Raw genomic sequence first — 22,502 nt, 5'->3', positions numbered from 1 at the left:
GAAAAAGTAGCTGTGGATGGGAATCTGGATTAAAAACAGAGCAATTGTTTGGAGCCAAAGGGTCTTTGGCTCCAGCATTTTCTCTGTTTCTCTTTCCAAGCCTGTGAAGAATTGCTATGTTTCTCTCCCTCTTCTTAGCTCCACTCTTCCTCATTATTTATTCACTTTGCTCAGATGGGAAAATGAATAAATAATGAGGTAGCATGGAGCTAGGGAGAGGAGTCAGAGGAAGAGTGACATAGCATTTGGGAGTAGATGCCTAAAATATGGTGGGAAAGAAATATTGGGGGATTTTAACAAGTTAGCCAACCCTATAATCCACTCTCCTGCAATTCTTTTTAAACTAAATCAATAATTCCATCTGTTTTTTCAAATATTTTGCTTGGTTTTATTCCTGAACCACAAAGAAATGGAAAGCTGTGAAAATGTCAGGCTCTACATATATCTACATCTATCACCTTAACAAGTGGTTGCAATACTTCCTGTTGCTCCTTGCAGCACAGGCCTTTGATCCATAGACAAATTCATGTGTTTTCAAGGCCAAGTTTAATTATCATTCAAGCATCTATGAATACAGACAAATGAAACAGCATTCCTCTGGGGCCAAGGTACAAAGCACAGTACCAACAGTCATACACAGCACAAGGTATGAATAATACATATAACATAACAAGTAAACATACAAAGAAAAATATAACCCAAGTTCCTGAGTGACATATCCTGTCAATTGATGGTGCACGAGTGTTATCACAAGAACAAGCTGTTCTCAGCAGTCTGCAGACAAACATGCACGCTGCACATAACCCAGCTTGTCTTGTACCGAGCGAACACTGGATTGCTGCATCGACGGGAGAGGCCAGCCCCCAACCCAGCATGGATGCTATGCTATACCGCCTCCAGTGTTTCCTCTCCTGGACTGCTGCAAACAGGCAAGTCCACGGCTTATGTTGTAGTTCTCAGTACAACCGAGGCCACACAGCTCCCATCATCTGTCTTGCCAATAAACAAGGGAAACGGACTTGCATTATTTTACATTATCAATGTCCAACAGGGTCTCGTGATTGCAAGTGAAGCATCCAAGACAGTCATTCGGTGCTTGGCTGCACACTACGCACTGACTCCGAAACCTTTCTGTAACAGGCAGTAACATGATCCACACCAAGACCAGCTCCTCTGTCCACTAGGGTAGACCTGCCATACTTGAAGCTCTTTTAACACCCAGCATTATCTTGCAAGCATAAAAAAAGATCTTTGAAAAAAGACAAAAACACCGAGGTCACTGCATCCGAACATGCCACCATCTTACTGAAAATACCTAAATGATAAGCAATAAATAGTATTTTTTTAATTTGTGTTTTCCAAATCTATTTTTAGAATGAATTTCTTGAGAATCCTAATTCTGTGGACATTGATTCTGAAGACTTTGCAAGTTTGCCTCCAGAGGTAAGGCACGAAATCTTGACAGACCTGAAAGAATTCAGCAAGCGTCGGAGAAGTTTGATGGAGCCTCTGCCTCAGGTAGGTTGATGTATTTTGTACAATATCCACTGAATCCCCTTTATCGATCCTACTTGCAATCTTCTCAAAGAATTCCAACAGGTTCGTCAGGCAGGATTTTCCTTTAAGAAAATCATGCTGACTTTGTCCTATCTTGTCCTGTGTCACCAAGTACTCCATAACCTCATCCTTAATAATTGACTCCAACGTCTTCCCAACTACTGAGGTCAGGCTAACTGGTTTATAATTTCATTTCTGCTGCCTTCCTCCTTTCTTAAAGAGTGGAGTGACATTTACAATTTTCCTGTTCTCTAGCACCATGCTTTGTTTTATGCCCTCTCTTTTGTTTTTACATTAGCTTTGACTTCCCTTGTCAGCCATGGTTTTACTATTTTGCCATTTGAGTATTTCTTGGCTTTTGGAATACATCTATCCTGCAATTTCCTCATTTTCCCCAGAAACTCGCACCAGTGCTACTCTGCTGTCATCCCTGCCAGCAGCTCCTTCCAATTTACTTTGTCCAATTCCTTTCAGATACCACTGTAATTTCCTTTACTCCACTGAAATACTGCTACATCAGACTTTACTTCCTTCCTATCAAATTAATGTATTGGTTTTTAAGAAAAAACAATCTTCAAATCAGTATGTCTAAACACTTTCTAACAAATCTTTGTGCTCTTACCCAAAGGAGTCAACTGATTTTTCCCAGTACCAGTTGTCTGGTTTACTTAAACGCAACAGACTTAACCAACATATTGAAGGTGTTCAGAAAGAGATGAACCGACAGTACTGTGGTGAAATTCAAATGGAGTGTGATAACGAAGGGGGATTCTTTAAGGATATTGAAGCCAGGCGGCTTGTATCAGAAGATGCTTCACACTACATTCTGTTAAAAGGTACAGAGAATATTGATTAAATGTCATTTTTTATGTAGCAGTTCTGTTTCATTCAGATTATCTTTATATCAACTAGTTTTTAAATTCAAACTTTTAACAGTAGTTTGTCCAAGTAAAAATATTTCTCTGCTTCTGAAGTGCTTCAGTAAGGAGAAAGAAAATGGAGTTTGCCTAATTCTCCCCCTGTATATTTTCTACCTTGTATACAGTGATGCTGTAAAGAGCATGTGGCAACGTGTAGAAAATTATGCAAAATGAATACCTACTAATATTGAAATAGACAAATCACTTCCATTGATTTAAAAAAATATATATTAGGTAAACATGCAACTGTGTTTTTGTATAATGTGGAGTTTTTCATATTTTTTAAATGATTAACATATTGGTGCTTTACACTTGAAACACTCAATATCAAACATCATCTCTTTCCAAATGCGTATCACCTATCAGGACTGATACAATGGCTACACTGTGGGAAATATTCCTTCTACTGTTGTGCATCAACAGATGAAACCTGATTACAGGATGGATGCCAGAAAATTAAAACAATTTTGTTTGTTTAGATACAGCTTGGTAACAGGTCCTTTGGGCCTAACAAGTCCGTGCTGCCTACACCCTGTGACCAATTGGCCTATTAACCCTTGCATGTTTGGAATGTAGGGGGAAACTTGAGCTTCGAGAGAAACCTCACACAGTCACGGCAAGAACATATAAACTCCTTACAGACAGCGTGGAATTGAACATATTAATGATAATGTAATATCATTATGTTAATCACTACTCTGACTTTATCCTATCTTTACAGAACTCTATCTTATTGAAGTTGGTTGTAGCTCCATCAATACAACAGCTGTCCTCCATTTTAATTAAAGGGAACACGGCTACAGTGTTGTTAGCAATGTCTATCTAAATATGCAGCTAAGCATTCTTGGGCTACCTAGGAATATTGAGTACTGGTGGTTTATTGCCTGAAAAAATAATGAAACCAATCCAACAGACTAAATTAATATCATAGAACCTGTTGTATTTATCTGTACAACATTAAAATTATAAGCAGTGACTGTTGTTTTGTCTGAAATGAAGAATAGGACTCAGCAATTACCTGAGCTTAAAAAAAAGGCTCACAAAATTTACTTAGACTATGGAGTGTTGATATCTCAGCACTTTCTACATGAGATTCATAGTGTCCAGGAACAATGCAGGCAGTGGGGTAGCTGATCAACCTATCGAGTTAAAGTCTCCTGACAAGCAGCCAAGCACGAAACACAAGTAGCTGTGCAAGAACTGAAATAAAGATTGAAACAGCAACATGAAATTATAGGTGAAAATTTATTAGGAAAATGCTTAGAATACAATTTTTTAAATGTATACTTTTTTAAGAGAATAAGCGTGTATATTTTGGAGCTATACTTTAGAGAGATTATTCATTGCTGTTTTATGATTTGCATTGATGTTTAAGCTCACCTATCTCTGCATATGCCTTAATTTGTCTTAAAACAATTAGCAACTAATTTCAAATTGAAGTATATATCTTAACAATGATTTTCATACAGGTTTTATTGATTTTAAAATCATGACAGCATACCATATGGCAGATCAGAGTAAGTCTAGCAGTGTCTTCTAGATTTTTTTCACTTACTTGCTTTTGTAAGGATGCCAGTAGTTATTAGGCTTGCTAAATAATCATGGTGAAAACTGAAAACCTCTCTTATTATACAATGATAATGACCATTGTTTAAGTAAATTGTGCGTGGGAGATATCTGACTCTGCATTATTGAAATTCCACAAGTCCGTATGGTCAAAGAATCTAAGTAGACTATACATAAATTAAAATATGAATTTAACTTGCAGGAATTCAATCAAAAAACAATGAAGGTTCAGAGGGACATAAACAAAACACACCAGAAAAAAATACTAATTCAGCTGTTACAAAGGCACCCTCAAATGCTGGTTGGGATCCCTTTAAAAATTTAAGTCCAACATCGCTTCCAACAACAAACATGATGAAAGCTGAGAATGATGGTGCTGCTGCGAGGGATTGTCCTTCTCCACGGACAATGATTGCTATTGAGGCTGCCATGTTAGAAAGTGGTTCAGATGATGGAACAGAGTCTGGAGAAGATAAGTTATTGCCACTTGGATGTAGTAGCACTCTTTATTCAGCTGATACTGCTTCCAAAAATATAAACGTGTCACCGAGGACACATCAAGCCATACAGCAAGCTTTAGAAGAAGATGAATTAATAAATATTGCAAAGAAGGACAATGAAAGTGAATGCAGCAATGGTAGAAAGCAAGTAGCCAAAAGCTGCAGCTCAAATGATGAGCATAAAGATCAAGAGATATTTGACAGTGATTGTGAAGATCTTGCAATACCATTAAGTCCAAAGACCACTCAAAGAAAATCTAGAGAACACAGAAATGATGAAAATTGCAAAATGCAATCGAAGCTTCCTGCAGCAGAGGGAGTTTCTCCAGTCAGTACAACAGAACAAAATAACAATGTTGCAACAGGAGATGCAACCAAACATAAAATTGAACAGTTAAGTTTTCAAACTTCGGAAAATGTGAAGGAGCACGGGAGTATTAATGAGGAGCACTTGGATAGTAACAGCAGGAAATGTATTCATCCACCTGGGACAGTTAATTTCCTAGAAAATCAGAGCATGAACAGTGAAACTATTCCAGGTATACAACAACCTTTATTTATTCCTGCTCTGGGCACTCAGCCTTCTGATGATCCTAAAAAGCTTCCCTCACCACAGATACAAGGAGAACTAGATGAAGACTCTACTGAAGAATCATATGGAGATCAGGAAAAGTATGCAAACAATGAAGACCAAAGTGACTCAGAGGGTAATTTTTTTTTTACTTTGGAAGGCTAAGGAGCATTGTGAGGGGATAAGAGTGAAATGGAAGCATACTAAAATACTATTGTGGGCTCTCACTATGGGAGTTGAAATTATACCACTGATGATGGTACACATAATCTGTTCTAAAAATGTCATTCTACATATTTGGGTAATTTCCATAAGGTGTTAAATAATTGGATAGTCCTGCCCTGCTTTAACTTTCCAAAATGCATCACTTCATAGTTAAATTACAGGAATAGTGTGAAATCCATTAGGGTCAGTTTTTCTACTTTTACCATTTTCTGTCCCAGAAATTAATACTTGTTTTGATGTCCAGGTAGCTTCATTGAAGTCATTAATACCAATAAAACACCACTGAAAAATGAGCTCTTTCCTCTTGATATCTTCGTACCCTTGATTCCTGCAAGTGAACCCATGCCGAAGCCTGCTGATGATCTGGAAGGTAGTTTTGAAACTACACAGATATTCGAGGAACAATCTGCAGTTATCGGTGATCATATGGACAAAATTGAGAAAATTGTTCAACAAAGTACGAAGGAAGAGCCTGATCAACCCAAATGGGCAGATGTGGAAGAAGCCACAACTGATGAATGGAGTGAACTAAATCTGGTAAAGATGAACATACCTTCATACTTAAATATTTTGTCAGACTGAAGACCCCTTGGTGGGCATAAATGACCAGAGATGAAAGAGAAAGTCCTAGGTCAATACTTGTCTCTTAACCAGAATTCCCAAAACAAGTTAGTTGATCATATATTTCATTTCTGTTTGTGAGGCCTTGTTCAGAAATTATCTGATGTGTTTTCTTACTATTGTGATAGGAACGGGTGTTTAAAAAGTGTTTCAAAGTGCCTTGGTGTTTTTTAAGATCAGATTTGTTGTTAATGTAATTTCTAGGTGAAGCTTGCCATATGACTTATTCTTTGCTCCAATTTGCCTACTCCTCTGTCTCTACCAACCAATCCCATACAAGGCAGATGCATCAATTTTAATTTTCTCATGCTTTCTTAGTTTGTGAATATGACCAGGAATTTATAGATCAGTTTACTTAAAATCCTTTGTCAAGAAGTTTACCAGGAGGCTAGTTGAATGTGGAAGATAGTGCATTAGCAAAGTAGCTCTTTGTCCACAGCTACAGCTGTACTTCCAGCTTTGGAGATTAAAGATTCTTTCTATGTCTTTTGGGATACTTGATGTCTAGGCATTATTTATCAAACAACTTAAGTATTATCAGCATATTTATTGTGCTGTATAGATGCAATCTTATTAAATGAAATATAACTGGAATTTTGTTGTTTTATTATTATGCAGGGTGACATAGAGGAATTGGAAAACAGCTTGTTCTTGGAACAATCTGGTCTACAGTCTCAGAAACAAAAGCAGGAACGTGTTGCTGCCACTATCACAGGACAAATGTACCTGGAAACTCAGGTAAAATAACTATGATGGAGTAAGTACCCATCTGTAAACTCAATAATGTTGCATTTATAACAAATAGGAATATGAAAATGGGTATATTCTGTACAATTAACTTGAAAAATTAATTTTCTCTCTCCAGTGATACTGCATGCTATACTTCCAGTATTTTGTAGTTTTCTTGTACACACTGTGTTTCTTCCATCTTGTTTAGTTGAAGACCACCCAGGTTTTCTCATGTCCTAAAATAATTATAATTCTGCAATGTTTCCTCTTTTTGCAACACAGCCATTTTCAAACTTACCCAATTTAATCCAGTGAGTGATTTAGATATTTCAGAGAAATATGACATATCTGCGGAGAACTACCCATTCCTCAGTGTTCAAGTGTTACCAGTATAAGAGCAAATGTGGAAGTCCCAAATGTGTTTACAGCAATGATTTTTGCCAATGATTTGGACCTACTGCATTCCTAAGGTGAACTCCTTGGGATGTCTAGGAAATATAGTAGGTGCAAAGTTATTAAGATTTCTCCATTTTTGATGGGAAAATCCTTGCTTTTGAGAACCTACCCTAGTTAACCCATGACAGGTTAAATTTGGTTCTGGGATAGTCTCACCATTCATTTAAATGGATTAAATTCATTATTAACTGTCTTTTTAAAGTGGTTTATTTGAGTCATTGATAGCTATTTTTCTAAAAAATTAGGGACTTGATTCCAGAACCAACTAGATTTAACAGCCAGTCAGGTTTAGTGAGTTTCTCATTTAAAAATCAAAGCTTTGCCTTGAAACAAAATCTGCTTTTCTGAATTTTACACTAATTGAGGAAAGTGGTTTCAACATTAAGCATGTAGAAAATGCTTTTTATTTGACAGACAGACAGACATACTTTATTGATCCTGAGGGAAATTGGGTTTCGTTACAGTCGCGCCAACCAAGAATAGTGTAGAAATATAGCAATATAAAACCACAAATAATTAAATAATAGTAAGTTAATTATGCCAAGTGGAAAAAAGTCCAGGACCAGCCTATTGGCTCAGGGTGTCTGACACTCCGAAGGAGGTGTTATAAAGTTTGACGGCCACAGGCGCAGGAATGACTTGCTATGATGCTTAGTGTTACATGTCGGTGGAATGAGTCTCTGGCTGAATGTACTGCTGTGCCTAACCAGTACATTATGGAGTGGATGGGAGACATTGTCCAAGATGGCATGCAACTTGGACAGCATCCTCTTTTCAGACACCACCGTCAGAGAGTCCAGTTCTCCCCCCAACAACATCACTGGCCTTACGAATGAGTTTGTTGATTCTGTTGGTGTCTGCTACCCTCAGCCTGCTGCCCCAGCACACAACAGCAAACATGATAGCACTGGCCACCACAGACTCGTAGAACATCCTCAGCATCGTCTGGTAGATGTTAAAGGACCTCAGTCTCCTCAGGAAATAGAGACGGCTCTGACCCTTCTTGTAGACAGCCTCAGTGTTCTTTGACCAGTCCAGTTTATTGTCCATTCGTATCTCCAGGTATTTGTAATCCTCCACCATGTCCACACTGACCCCTTGGATGGAAACAGGGGTCACCGGTACCTTAGCCCTCCACAGGTCCACCACCAGCTCCTTAGTCTTTTTCACATTAAGCTGCAGATGATTCTGCTCGCACCACGTGATGAAGTTTCCCACCGTAGCCCTGTACTCAGCCTCATCTCCCTTGCTGATGCATCCAACTATGGCAGAGTCATCAGAAAACTTCTGAAGATGGCAAGACTCTGTGCAGTAGTTGAAGTCCGAGGTGTAGATGGTGAAGAGAAAGGGAGACAGGACAGTCCCCTGTGGAGCCCCAGTGCTGCTGACCACTCTGTCTGACACACAGCGTTGCAAGCGCACGTACTGTGGTCTGCCAGTCAGGTAATCAATAATCCATGACACCAGGGAAGCATCCACCTGCATCACTGTCAGCTTCTCACCCAGCAGAGCAGGGCAGATGGTGTTGAACGCACTGGAGAAGTAAAAAAACATGACCCTCACAGTGCTCGCCGGCTTGTCCAGGTGGGCATAGACACAGTTCAGCAGGTAGACGATGGCATCCTCAACTCCTAGTCGGGGCTGATAGCTGAACTGGAGGGGGTCTAAGTGTGGCCTAACCATAGGCCGGAGCTGCTCTAGAACAAGTCTCTCCAGGGTCTTCATGATGTGGGAGGTCAATGCCAACCGGTCTGTAGTCATTGGAGCCACTGGGGCGTGGCATCTTCGGTACAGGAACGAGGCAGGACATCTTCCACAGCACAGTAACCCTGTGGAGACTCAGGCTCAGGTTGAAGATATGGTGAAGTACTCCACATAGCTGGGGGGCACAGGCTTTGAGCACCCTGGGGCTGACACCATCTGGGCCTGCAGCCATGCTTGGGTGGAGACGTTTCAGCTGTCTTCTCACCTGTTCAGTTGTGAAGCCCACCGTGGTGGTTTCAGGTGGGAGAGGGGTCATGAGAGCAGGGTGGGGGGCTGTGAGGAGGGGTAGGAGGGGAGAGTGGAGTATGTGTTGGTTGGGGGCCGACAACAGATGAATCATGTGGGGGGATGGGCGGGGCCACAGTGTCAAATCTGTTGAAGAACAGGTTAAGTTTGTTGGCCCTGTCCACACTGCCTTCAGCTCCTCTATTGCCAGTTTGCCGGAACCCAGTGATGGTCTTCATCCCACTCCAGACCTCTCTTGTGTTTAAATTTTCTTTACACTTTATGGATGCAATCTTCCTTCCTGAACCATTAATTTGCCTGCTACTAATTTTACTTAATTGAGAAAATTGTAAAAATTTAAAGTAAATTACACTAAGTATTTTCTGTGATTTATTTAAAATCATTTGTGTTCCAAAGTAATCTCCTGGTTTTCAGAGTATGGTGTGATAAATATTGCTGAAAGTCACTGCACTAGAAATTTCAATTAAGGATGCCAGATTTGTGTTTATACAATGATGTGAAGTTATAAGTAAACATGCCTGATACTAAAGTGCAGATACTGTAATGCCAGAGATGTTCTACAATAGGGTTTTATGATTGCAACTCTTCATATTGGGAAGGAAGCAAACTATTGCCATTATGCTGTGAAGATTTGATTTATTTTAATGACTATTGCAATTTATTTGTTTGTAGGAGTTGTTGCGAATTTTTGGAATTCCTTATATTGTTGCTCCCATGGAGGCAGAAGCTCAATGTGCTTACCTGGATATGACTGACCAAACTAGTGGAACCATCACTGATGATAGCGATATATGGCTGTTTGGAGCACGTCATGTGTATAAGAATTTCTTCAATCAAGATAAATATGTGGAATATTACCAGTACATCCATCTTTATAACCAACTTGGTGAGCACCATTTTTTTAACCATATAACCATATAACAATCACAGCACGGAAACAGGCCATTCCGGCCATCCAAGTCCGTGCCGAACTCTTAATCTCACCTAGTCCCACCTACCCGCACTCAGCCCATAACCCTCCACTCCTTTCCTGTCCATATACCTATCCAATTTTACCTTAAATGACACAACTGAACTGGCCTCTACTACTTCTACAGGAAGCTCATTCCACACAGCTATCACTCTCTGAGTAAAGAAATACCCCCTCGTGTTTCCCTTAAACTTTTGCCCCCTAACTCTCAAATCATGTCCTCTCTTTTGAATCTCCCCTACTCTCAATGGAAACAGTCTATTCACGTCAACTCTATCTATCCCTCTCAACATTTTAAATACCTCGATCAAATCCCCCCTCAACCTTCTACGCTCCAATGAATAGAGACCTAACTTGTTCAACCTTTCTCTGTAACTTAAGTGCTGAAACCCAGGTAACATCCTAGTAAATCGTCTCTGCACTCTCTCTAATTTATTGATATCTTTCCTATAATTCGGTGACCAGAACTGTACACAATATTCCAAATTTGGCCTTACCAATGCCTTGTACAATTTTAACATTACATCCCAACTTCTGTACTCAATGCTCTGATTTATAAAGGCCAGCGTTCCAAAAGCCTTCTTCACCACCCTATCTACATGAGACTCCACCTTCAGGGAACTATGCACTGTTATTCCTAGATCTCTCTGTTCCACTGCATTCCTCAATGCCCTACCATTTACCCTGTATGTTCTATTTGGATTATTCCTGCCAAAATGTAGAACCTCACACTTCTCAGCATTAAACTCCATCTGCCAACGTTCAGCCCATTCTTCTAACTGGCATAAATCTCCCTGCAAGCTTTGAAAACCCACCTCATTATCCACAACACCTCCTACCTTAGTATCATCAGCATACTTACTAATCCAATTTACCACCCCATCATCCAGATCATTTATGTATATTACAAACAACATTGGGCCCAAAACAGATCCCTGAGGCACTCCGCTAGTCACCGGCCTCCATCCCGATAAACAATTATCCACCACTACTCTCTGGCATCTCCCATCTAGCCACTGTTGAATCCATTTTATTACTCCAGCATTAATACCTAACGACTGAACCTTCTTAACTAACCTTCCATGTGGAACTTTGTCAAAGGCCTTGCTGAAGTCCATATAGACTACATCCACTGCCTTACCCTCGTCAACATTCCTCGTAACTACTTCAAAAAATTCAATAAGGTTTGTCAAACATGACCTTCCACGCACAAATCCATGCTGGCTACTCCTAATCAGATCCTGTCTATCCAGATAATTATAAATACTATCTCTAAGAATAAGAATTTTTGTAGATGTGAAAATAAGCTTCTGATCTCCAGGATTGGTTTCGGTCTCCTGAAGGGCCTGAGATTAATATTTCCCTTTAGTCCACTTTCTCCCCATACTTTTAGTTTATTATGTAATGAGAAGTGTGGATGGGAACAGTGGATATTCTCCCAACCTATGGACTGAAGACTCTTCATTCCATGTTCTTGATGTTTATTGCTTGTGTGTTGTTTATTTATTTATTTTCCTTCTTTTTCTATTTGCACAGTTTGTTGTCTTTTGCTCCCTAGTGGGCTGTCCTGTTGGGGGTGGTCTTTCATTGATTTTGCGATGTTCTTGTATTTACTGTGAATGCCTGCAAGAAAATGAATCTCCGGGTTGTATATAATGACACGTATAATAAAATTATAATAAAATTACTTTGAACTTTTGAAGAAGAAGCTTCTGTACATGATTCTTTAAACATGCAAAGCAGGACTAGCTAATTTATCAATTTCATCTGTTCAAAACTAAAACAAACTACTGTAATTGTTTCAGTTTTAGCTTATGAAACGTAAGTACAGTGGATTCTGGTTAATCGGGGCAGCCATTTATTTGAGACAACTCATAAAAAGCAAAAACTAATCGAGAAAATAACCAGATTCCCTTTGTTTATTTGGGACACTATGCCAGTAACTGGAGCAGGGGACTGTTACCGAACAGTTTCTAACTATCTTTGGTCATGTGCACTTGTGTGGCCTTTAGACACTACATGGTGCTTAGAGCAAACAGTTTTTAAATAGCGTTAGTTGTGTGCACTTATGTTCAAAAAGCAGCAATTTTCATCATTGATAGTTGTTGAGAAATAAGCAGTAATACAATTCAGAATTGGCAGTTGGAGATGCCAGAAACAGCCGGGAGTGAAAAGGGAACTATTTCACTACTTCAATAAGTTAGGAACTAAAAAAGAATTTGGAAGTATCAATCATCATCTTGAAAATTGTATGAAGCCAGTCTATTATCTGCACTAGGTGTATATGCTGGTCCATCAAAAAACACTGCAGTATCATTTCTCCTTTGATAACAATTAGGAACTAATACACAGTTTTGTTTACTATAGTAGTATTGATAGTGTTCTAATTAGTTTTTATTTCATTTAAATACATAATTGGACACTCGAAAGATTATTTGTTTTAATACGATTTTTACATTTTCCATGAAACTTCAGCTAATTGGGCCAAAATATACTGGTCCTGATGTGTCCCAATTAACTGTATATGGTTGAATGTAACTTATTAATACATTGTTTGAAAATAAGTTTATTGGGAGAAAGTGTTGTTCTTCTGAATTATAAATTATGAAATAAAAACAAACTGCTACAAAACATCAGGTTATGCAACATCTGTGGAAGCAGAATATTTCAAGTCAAAGATGCTTCAACAGAATTGTGAAAAATAAAGTAAAATTATCACAATAGTAATTTATCAGTAAACTGCTCTGTCTTAAGGGCAGTAAACTACCAAAAAAAAATCAAATTAACCCTAATACACAAAGAATAACAGAATAACTGTTAACTGAAAATATTAAATTTGCATCCCAAATGTCAGCAAAATTGACAACTTCTTTGAATCTTCAACAATATGTTATAAGGATTGCATTAGATTCCAATTTCCACCAATAACACTGATAGATTTTTAAAGTGTAAAGTATTTCAAAAGGGTTTAACTGAGCCTCATCAAATCAAATCTGACATTGACCACCCATGGTTTTAAATAGCATCTTAATGGAGAAGGAAACTGTGCTGTGAAAATAAGAATGGACAATAGAGCAAAATTAGAGGAATATGTGATGCTGTGTTGTCATACTGGAGATGGAGTGTGATGAAGAAAAGAGGATACAGAAAAAAATACAAGAATATTTAAATTGAGATATTGCCAGATCAAAAACCAATGTAAATCAGCCAGTTTCCTAAATGGAATGAATTTGGTGTGAGTTAGGATACTATCAACTATTTTAAGACAGGAGGTTGCCCAGCTGAGCTTTGCAATAGTGAAGTCAAGAGTTGATGAAGGTTGAGGGTTTTGGCTGCTAGTGATCCGAAGCATGAACAACATTGGGTGGTACTTTAGAAATAGAAATCCTTAATGCCATAGATATTTGGTCCAAAGTAAATGAAAGTATTGGAAATACTCATCAACAAAGCAGCATTATTGAAAAGAAAAATGAGTTAATATTTCAGATTAACAAAATTGCTTCAGAATATTTTATTTTTCTCCCCAGAAGCTGCCTGACTTGCTGAGTATTTGGTGCACTTGGTCTTCCAGTATCTGGTGAATAACAGAAACTTTGTATTTGATCTAAAGCTCACCATGAGGTTGAAAATGGCTGATCTTGTGGGTCATTGCTGGAGTAAAAGTCATAACATAAGAATTTTGTTATTAGTATTAATTACACTTTTCATGTTCTTGTGTTCCAGGCCTTGATAGACGAAAACTGATAAACCTTGCTTATTTTCTGGGCAGTGACTACACGGAGGGGATCCCTGGTGTAGGTTACGTAACAGCAATGGAACTCCTCAACGAATTCCTTGGGCCTGGACTAGAGCCACTTTATCGTATTCGGTAGGTTATAATGTGGTATCATATGTCAGAGATTCTATCCTGTTGACTTTTACTGGTCAGTAGCAACAGAATAGAATGTGAATATTATGAGTCCAGTTGGCTCCATACCTTCATTCCTTTGATTGTCCACATAATATTTATCTTGATGTGGACTTTAATCAATATTTTTAATCTTGTGAGTAATAAATTCCAATAAATTAAGCTCTCCAAATTCTTTTTCTTGAGCTCGCCAAATTTAGAGGGGGCGGGGGAAGCTCCAGTGTGCTAGATTAACATTGTAACCTGCATGATTCATCCATGACAGCAGACATTTCCAGTCTCTGCAGTGTTCCATTAGGTAATTGATCATCTGTTTCTATGTTTATCATTGTAACCAATAGTTTGTAAGATCATGCTAAATGGAGCAGCATAGAACCAACTGAATAGCTATCTTTATCATGTAATAGATAAAAATAACATTTTCATCTTGATCCTTCCAAAGTTTGCACATGGGATTTTTGGAAATGTTAATCTTGTGAACAAGTACCAATGGAAAATGCTGATATATTGTTTGTAGTCTTTTGATCTTTATGACAAATGGTATTCTGCAGCTGCATTCTATTAGGTAAGGAAATCACTGCTGAATATATAGGTTTAGTGAATGTTGTACACATTTTTACAAAGAAAAAGCACTTGCAGTTCTTTACCATCTACTATATAAAATATATTTGTTTTTGCATTTTCGCTTATTCTTACCTTGAAGCATTGAGCATTTGGGGATAAAGGCTCAGTGTTTGGATGTTTTATTTATGTGCTGTGGTCATTGTCAAAGTTCTAATTACAAATAAAATGTACTTGTATGAAATATTAATTGTCCTAAAACACAGAAATGTGCACCACAGGAACAGGCCCTTCAGCCTATGATGTCTGTTCTAACCATGATGCCAATCCAGCTGCTATCACTTTGCCAGCACAAGGTCCAGATCTCTCTATTCTCTGCCTGCTGCTGTCACTTCTGCTCTATCAGTTTTAATGAAATTTATTTGATTCCAATTGTGAATTTGTCCCCTGTGAATTCAGTATGTGACAATTTTACCCATCTTTAATTACTGGAATTGCATATATTATTGGAAAGTATTTGTAATATTCCAGATCTGTGGAATAGTTGTATGAAAATGCAGCATTAGTTACGGATTGCTAAAACTTGACCTAACAAATGTTTTTCAGAGATTGGTGGACTGAAGCCCAGAAAAATAAAAAATTAAGAGAGAATCCAAGTGATACAAAAGTGAAGAAAAAACTGCGTCACCTGGACATCTATTCAGGGTTTCCAAATCCGGCTGTGGCAGAAGCATATTTAAAACCGGTTGTAGATGAATCCAAAGAATCACTCTCCTGGGGAAGACCAGACCTTGATGAGATCAGAGAATATCCTTTTGCAGAAAGGTGTAACAAAAAATAGCATACACTCAGTGGCTACTTTATTAGATACATCCTTGCCTAATAAAGTGGCCACTGATTATATTCATGGTATTCTACAGCTGTAGCCCATCTACTTCAAGGTATTGTGAATTCGGAGGTGTTATTCTGCACACCACTGTTGTAATGTGAGGATAATTGAATTACTGTTACCTTCCTGTCACCTTGAACCAGTCAGGCCGTTCTCCTCCAACCTATATTATTATCAAGGCATTTTTTCCTGCAGGCATACCGCCTATTGGATGTTTTGTGTTTCTCTGTAAACTCAAGACTTGTGTGTGAAAATCCCAGGAGATCAACAGTTTTTAATACTCAAACCACCCTGTTTGACAATCATTCCATGGCAAATCATTTAATGACATTTTTTCACATTGGTCTAAACAGCAACTGGATCTTTTGACTATGTATCCATGCTTTTATGCATTGGGTTGCTGCCACATGATTAACTAATTAGATATTTGCATTAGCAAGCAGGTGTACAGGTGTATCTAATAAAATGGCCACTGAATGTATATAATTTATTGGAAGTTAATACATTTCTTATTGACCACATTTGATTTATTTCAATGCTAGTTAGTTACTTGCTACAGTGCTGCTAGGAAGTTTGTGAACCCTGTAGAATTTTCCACATTTCTGCATAAATGACGTAAAATTTGATTAACACACACAAAATGCTGGTGGAACGCAGCAGGCCAGGCAGCATCTATAAGGAGAAGCACTGTCGACGTTTCGGGCCGAGACCCTTCATCAGGACTAACTGAAAGGAAAGATAGTAAGAGATTTGAAAGTAGTGGGGGGAGGGGGAAATGCAAAATGATAGGAGAAGACCGGAGGGGGTGGGATGAAGCCAAGAGCTGGGAAGGTGATTGGCGAAAGTGATACAGAGCTGGGGAAGGGAAAGGATCATAGGACGGGAGGCCTCGGGAGAAAGAAAAGGGGGGTGGGAAGAAGCACCAGAGGGAGATGGAGAACAGGCAAACAACTAAATATGTCAGGGATGGGTTAAGAAGGGGAGGAGGGGCATTAATGGAAGTTAGAGGTCAATGTTCATGCCACCAGGTTGGAGGCCACCCAGCCCCCTTCTTACCCCATCCCTGATATATTTAGTTGTTTGCCTGTTCTCCATCTCCCTCTGGTGCTTCTTCCCCCCCCCCCCCCCCCAAAACAGCCTTTCTTTCTCCCGAGGCCTCCCGTCCTATGATCCTTTCCCTTCTCCAGCTCTGTATCACTTTCGCCAATCACCTCTTCCAGCTTTTGGCTTCATCCCACCCCCTCCGGTCTTCTCCTATCATTTCGCATTTCCCCCTCCCCCCACTACTTTCAAATCTCTTACTATCTTGCCTTTCAGTTAGTCCTGACGAAGGGTCTCTCAGCCTGAAACGTCGACAGTGCTTCTCCTTATAGATGCTGCCTGGCCTGCTGTGTTCCACCAGCATTTTGTGTGTGTTTGAATTTCCTGCATCTGCAGATTTCCTCATGTTTAAAATTTGATTAGATCTTCATGTAAGTCCTAAAAGTAGGTAAAGAGAACCCAGTTAAATAAATAACACAAAAAATTATATTTGTTCATTTATTTATTGAGAAAAATGATCCAATATTACATTTATGTGTTGGAAAAAGTATGTGAACCTTTGCTTTCAGTTTGACTTCCCCCCCCCCTCCCCCCCCCCCCTCCCCCCCCCCCCCCCCAGTACAGCAATAATGTCAACCAAACGTTTCCAGTAACTGTTCACCTATCCTGCACATCAGCTTGGAGGAATTTTAGGCATTTCATCCTTACAGAACTGCTTCAACTCTGGGATGCTGTTGTCTTCCTTGCATAAATTGATTGCTTCAGCTCCTTCCACAACATTTCTATAGGATTAAGGTCAGGACTTTGACTAGGCCATTCCAAAACTCAAATTTTCTTCTTTTTAAACTGTTCTGTTGTTGATTTACTCTGTCTTTCGGATCGTTTTCTTGTTGGTTTATTCAACGTTTATTAAGCTTTGGGTGACAGACTGCTACCCTGTAAAATTCTTCTGTAAAATATCTTGATACAATTTTGAATTAATTGTTCCCTCAATGATTGCAAGCTGACCAAACTCTGAGACAGAAAAGCAGCCCCAAATCATGATGCTCCTTCCACCGTGCTTCACAGTTGGGATGAGGTTTTGGTGTTGGTGTGCAGTGCCCATTTTCTTCCAAACATAGCAATGTGCATTCCTGCCATAAAGTTTAACTTCTGTCTCGTCTGTCCACAGAGCGTTGTCCCAGAAGCATTGTAGAACATCCAGATGGTCTTTTGCAAACTTGAGACATGCCGGCTTTTTTTTTTGGAGAGCAGTAGTTTCCTCTGTGGTGACGTTACATGAACACCATGTATGTTCAGTGTTTTTCTTAAAGTGGACTCATGTACAGAGACCTTAGCAAGTTCAAGAGATATGTGCAGGTCTTTTGCTGTTACCCTTGGATTCTTTTTCACCTCCTTCAGCATTGCACATTGTGCTCTTGGTGTGATCTTTACAGGATGTCCACTCCTAGGGAGCATCTCCTCCATTTGTAGACAATTTCTCTTACTGTAGACAGATGAATACTCAGGTCTTTAGAAATACTTTTGGGGCCTTTTACAGCTTGATGCATCTCTGCAACTCTTCTAAGATGCTCTGAAAGTTGTTTTGATTGAGGCATAGTACACTTAAACAGATCTTAAGAAGAACAGGCTCTGTCAGTAGCCTAACTTAATGTCTTTTTTATAGGGCAGGGCACTTCTACAACCCACACCTCCAATCTCATCTCATTGATTGGAACACCTGACTCCAAATAGCTTTTGTAGAAGGCATTAACCCAGAGGTTCACATACTTTTTCAAACAAATACATGTAATTTTGGATCATTTTTCTTAATAAGTAAATGAACAAGTATAATGTTTTTGTGTTATTTATTTAATTGGGTTCTCTTCTAGTTTTCGCACTTGCAGGAAGATCTGATCACATTTTAGGTCATATTTATGCAGAAGTAGAGAAAATTCTACAGGGTTCACAAACTTTCTAGCACCACTGTATATGTATTAATGGTAGTGTTCTTTGGGCTACATTTGTAAACTGGATTACTTTGTATTATGTGTCAACATATCTGTTATCCAAAAAGCAGATGAAAAATATTGGAAACAGAGCTTAACTACGTTCTGGCCATGTAGCACTTGTTTCCACAAGCTATAAAATAGACATCCATCTCCTGTGAATTTTGGATACCACTGGAAAAATACCATAAGTGGGAACTGCAGCAGAATAATTTCAATTTTTATCTCATTCCTTTCTGCAATTTTTTTTCTCAATCCCTACAAATTATTACTTGGCAAACCCCTTTAATCTGCAGAACAAACTGAATCATCATAATTCTCACCATCCCAGTGACCTAGAAGTTTGAAAAGCCTTTCAAATGTGATTGCTCAGGACTGACAAAATGTAAACAATGTTAAATGTTTCATTCATGTCAGCTTAGTCCTTCGACTGGCCTGTGGTAATCAAATCCTAGACGTGCCCTCTAAGCTTTCTCCACAGTTTTCACTGGACATGCTGGTTAAAGTTATAGAACTAATCTCTTAATATCTGTTTCAGAGATGTAAGATTCTCACCATTAACTGGAGGAGTTAAATTCAAGTAATTAAGTAAATCTGGCCAGGCTGTGGTTTTCTCATACAAAGTAGTATATCCAGACTGATCCATTTTGTTATTTTCATTCACTTCTTTTAATTGTTAAAACTTTGTTGGTTTATCTTTGACTACTGGCAAATTTTGTCAGAATCGTTTTGGTTGGACAAGGAAGAAGACTGATGAAGTATTTTTACCTGTAATGAAGCAGCTCAACGATCAACAAGTATGTCTGAAATGAACAGCAGGAAGTGTTTTATTCCAGTAAATTGTTTTGTTTCCTAGTGGTATTTGTACATTAGGTGCTATACTGTTGACCTAGGGTTTCTATGCTTCAATTGATAATCATTTTCATTTCTAAATCAGAAGTTTCTACATTCAGGTCTTGTTTATAGGTTTCTGGGATAAACTAGCACTGCCTTTTGGATGTGGTTCTAAATGGTTAGACATATGAGATTCATAGAACAAGGAAGTTAATTCTCTCACCAGCATTAATCTCTTAACTGGCATTCAACAAAATATATTATCTGGCTGTTTATGGAAGCTAGGCTATTTAACAATGGGTGCTGGTGTTTTCTACATCAGGACAATGAAAAGTATTACCTTGACTGTGAAGTGCATTGGACTTACCAAGTTTGTCAAAGGTGCTTCACTAATTCAATGAAGTTGAAAAGAAATTGAGTACTGTAATTAGTGCTTTGTCATTTAAGTTTTAGTTTTAAATCCAGGAATGATGAATAAGGCCCCTTTTCCCTAAGGAGGAAATGAGATTTACTTATTTTTGTTTATTTATTGAGGTATGGTGAGTAGTAGGCCTTTCATCCCTTCAAGCCATGCCGCCCAACAACCCTGTTTACAATGACCGATTAAGCTACTAACTGGTACAGTGAGAGGAAACCGGATCACCAGGAAAACACTTACAGACTCCTTACAAAAGATGTCAGAATTGAACTCCAAACACCGATGTCCCAAGTTGTAATAGCGTCACTCTAACTGCTATGCTACTACGGCATCCAGTAAGAGTCTTTTGACTGGGGAAATAATGTCCCACAGGGTTCATTTGAAAAACATTTAATCTTGTTAAAAAAAAAATTGATGTCAGTTCTTTTCATTGGCATTTGATATACTGGACCATATTAAGTTGACAGTCCTTGCAGGACTGTCAGTCGTTCACAGCATAGTCTTCTGTATCTATAAAGCAAAAATACAAAGTGGACATATATCATGGGTAGCAAGTCCAAGCAGCAGTCTAGGTCCAGAAATCCAGCACTTGGTTGCAGGTAATCTGCCTGTATTATTTACCGTACTTAAGAAACTTTAAAGTGTAGAAACCTAATGGCCAATGTAGTGGATGCATCTGATTCTCAACCAGAATAATATAAATATCACAGGCAATTTTTTAGGTTGGCTACCTAGAGTGGGTAGTATTAAATTTTCTAATCCCTGAAAGAGATATAATGTTACTCATGTGATTAACTAGTAGCTAGTTGGTTGCGCTGCAATTTCAGTGATTTAAGCATGCAACCAGTGTAAGCCATGCTGATCATTCATTAACTGAATGTATCAGATGAAGACCAGCGTTATGCGCTGATAGCTCCAATTAAAAGTCAAACAGATGGCTTTGTCAATAGCTTACCACCCCCTCCCAGGCAATGATGGCCTTGCCCTTTCAGAAGTGTGTCCTTGATCTGAGCTATCCCATCCCACCCTCTCTGCAATTTACACGTATCTTGTTTTTATCACTCTCCTAATAAAGGACTGTGTACACTTGATTTATGTTTCTCTCTTTTTATATGCAAATTCTGTCTGACTTGCTTAGTGCTAGAGGCAGGTACAATTACACCATTTAAAAGATATTTGTACATTGGGTAGGAAAGTCTGAGGCTAAGTCCACACTACACCGGATAAATCCATAATGGAAGCTTTTTCTCTTCGTTTTGAGCCTCCGTCCACACTAAAACAGCGTTTTCATCCCCTGAAACCAGAAATTTTCAGAAATGCTCTCCAGAGTGTGTAATTTTGAAAACGCCGGATTGGCCGGAGCAGTGTGGACGGGGAAACCGGAGAAATCTAAAAACACTGTCATGACGTGCCGGAACAGATGGTGACGGCAGCGCGGCATTTCATTGTTTTCTTGAACACAACCTAACAATTTCAGAACAGATGGCAACGAGTCTGAAGCCGGAAGAGTTAGAAATGTACTCACCAAATACTTTGACCTATAACTTACTGAATAAATAAGTGTACTCACTTTGCCCTGTTTTCTGTCCTTGCTCGTATGAAGGTGGTTTACCTATTTATGCAAGTACTTCTCTGACAATAGATGTGTAACAGCCTAATGTGACATTGTATGGAAATACAAGATAACACTGATGCAGACATGTTTTATACATTTAACAAGGTGCTTTATTAATGCAACAGAGTTTCAGTTTTTCAATGTTTGTCATCAGCCAGGTCAGATTGTCTGTGAACTCCCTGTCAGTTGCCTCCATACGCTCCAGTATTTGTTTTTTTAGTTTTAAGTCCTGCGTAAGAACCAACAGCCGTCCATCGTTTAAGTTTTTCTAGTCCATAACTGAACAAACACGCACTTTCACAGCGAGATTTGACACCAAACATGTCGCTTATTTTTGGTAGATGTGTCCTGCGCATGCGCAGTAGGAGGAGATTCGCCGAAATCTCCGTCTCAACATGGACGGAGATTTGTTTTAAAACGCACAGTGTGAACGCATATCGTTTTTATGTGAAACCGGCGTTTTCAAAATTATCCAGTCTAGTGTGGACGTAGCCTAAGGTCCACACTAGACCAGATAATTTTGAAAACGCTGGTTTCGCGTAAAAACGATAGGCGTTCAAACCAAGTGTTTTTGAAAGATTGTCCGTCCACATTGAAACAGAGATTACAGTGAATCACTTCCTACTGCGCATGCACAGGATACATCTACCGAAAATAAGCAACATGTTGGTGTCGAATCTCGCTGTGAAAGTGCGTGTTTGTTCAGTTACGGACTAAAAAAACTTAAACAACAGACAGATGTTGGTTCTCACACAGGAGGACTTAAAACTAAAAAAACAAATACTGGAGTGTATGGAGGCAACCGACAGGGAGTTCAAGGACAGTATGACCCGGCTGACGACGAACATTGAAAAACTGAAACTCTGTTGCATTAATAAAGCACCTTGTTAAATGTATAAAACATGTCTGCATCAGTATTATCTTGTATTTCGATACAACGTTACATTAGGCTGTTACACATCTATTGTCAGAGAGGAACTTGCATAAATAGGTAAACCACCTTCATACGAGCAAGGACAGAAAACGGCAAAGTGAGTACACTTATTTATTCAGTAAGTTATGGGTCAAAGTATTTGGTGAGTACATTTCTAACTCTTCTGGCTTCAGTCTCGTTGCCATCTGTT

General features: G+C 38.8%; 1 protein-coding gene across 1 annotated transcript in view; it reads left to right on the top strand.

Annotated features, from left to right (window-relative positions):
• The window catches only part of ercc5 (excision repair cross-complementation group 5), a 151,898-nt gene that overhangs the window by 125,078 nt on the left and 4,318 nt on the right, over positions 1-22,502 (top strand). Inside the window, exons 16-24 of the mRNA XM_073041914.1 lie at positions 1,375-1,518; positions 2,186-2,393; positions 4,246-5,250; positions 5,584-5,876; positions 6,579-6,698; positions 9,828-10,041; positions 13,849-13,993; positions 15,200-15,402; positions 19,226-19,308. Coding sequence (XP_072898015.1) covers positions 1,375-1,518; positions 2,186-2,393; positions 4,246-5,250; positions 5,584-5,876; positions 6,579-6,698; positions 9,828-10,041; positions 13,849-13,993; positions 15,200-15,402; positions 19,226-19,308 — 2,415 coding nt within the window. The remainder of the gene's footprint in view (positions 1-1,374; positions 1,519-2,185; positions 2,394-4,245; positions 5,251-5,583; positions 5,877-6,578; positions 6,699-9,827; positions 10,042-13,848; positions 13,994-15,199; positions 15,403-19,225; positions 19,309-22,502) is intronic.

Source organism: Hemitrygon akajei, chromosome 4, assembly GCF_048418815.1.
Source record: "Hemitrygon akajei chromosome 4, sHemAka1.3, whole genome shotgun sequence".
Lineage (NCBI taxonomy): Eukaryota > Metazoa > Chordata > Chondrichthyes > Myliobatiformes > Dasyatidae > Hemitrygon > Hemitrygon akajei.
This window is presented reverse-complemented; position numbering and strand designations above follow the sequence as displayed.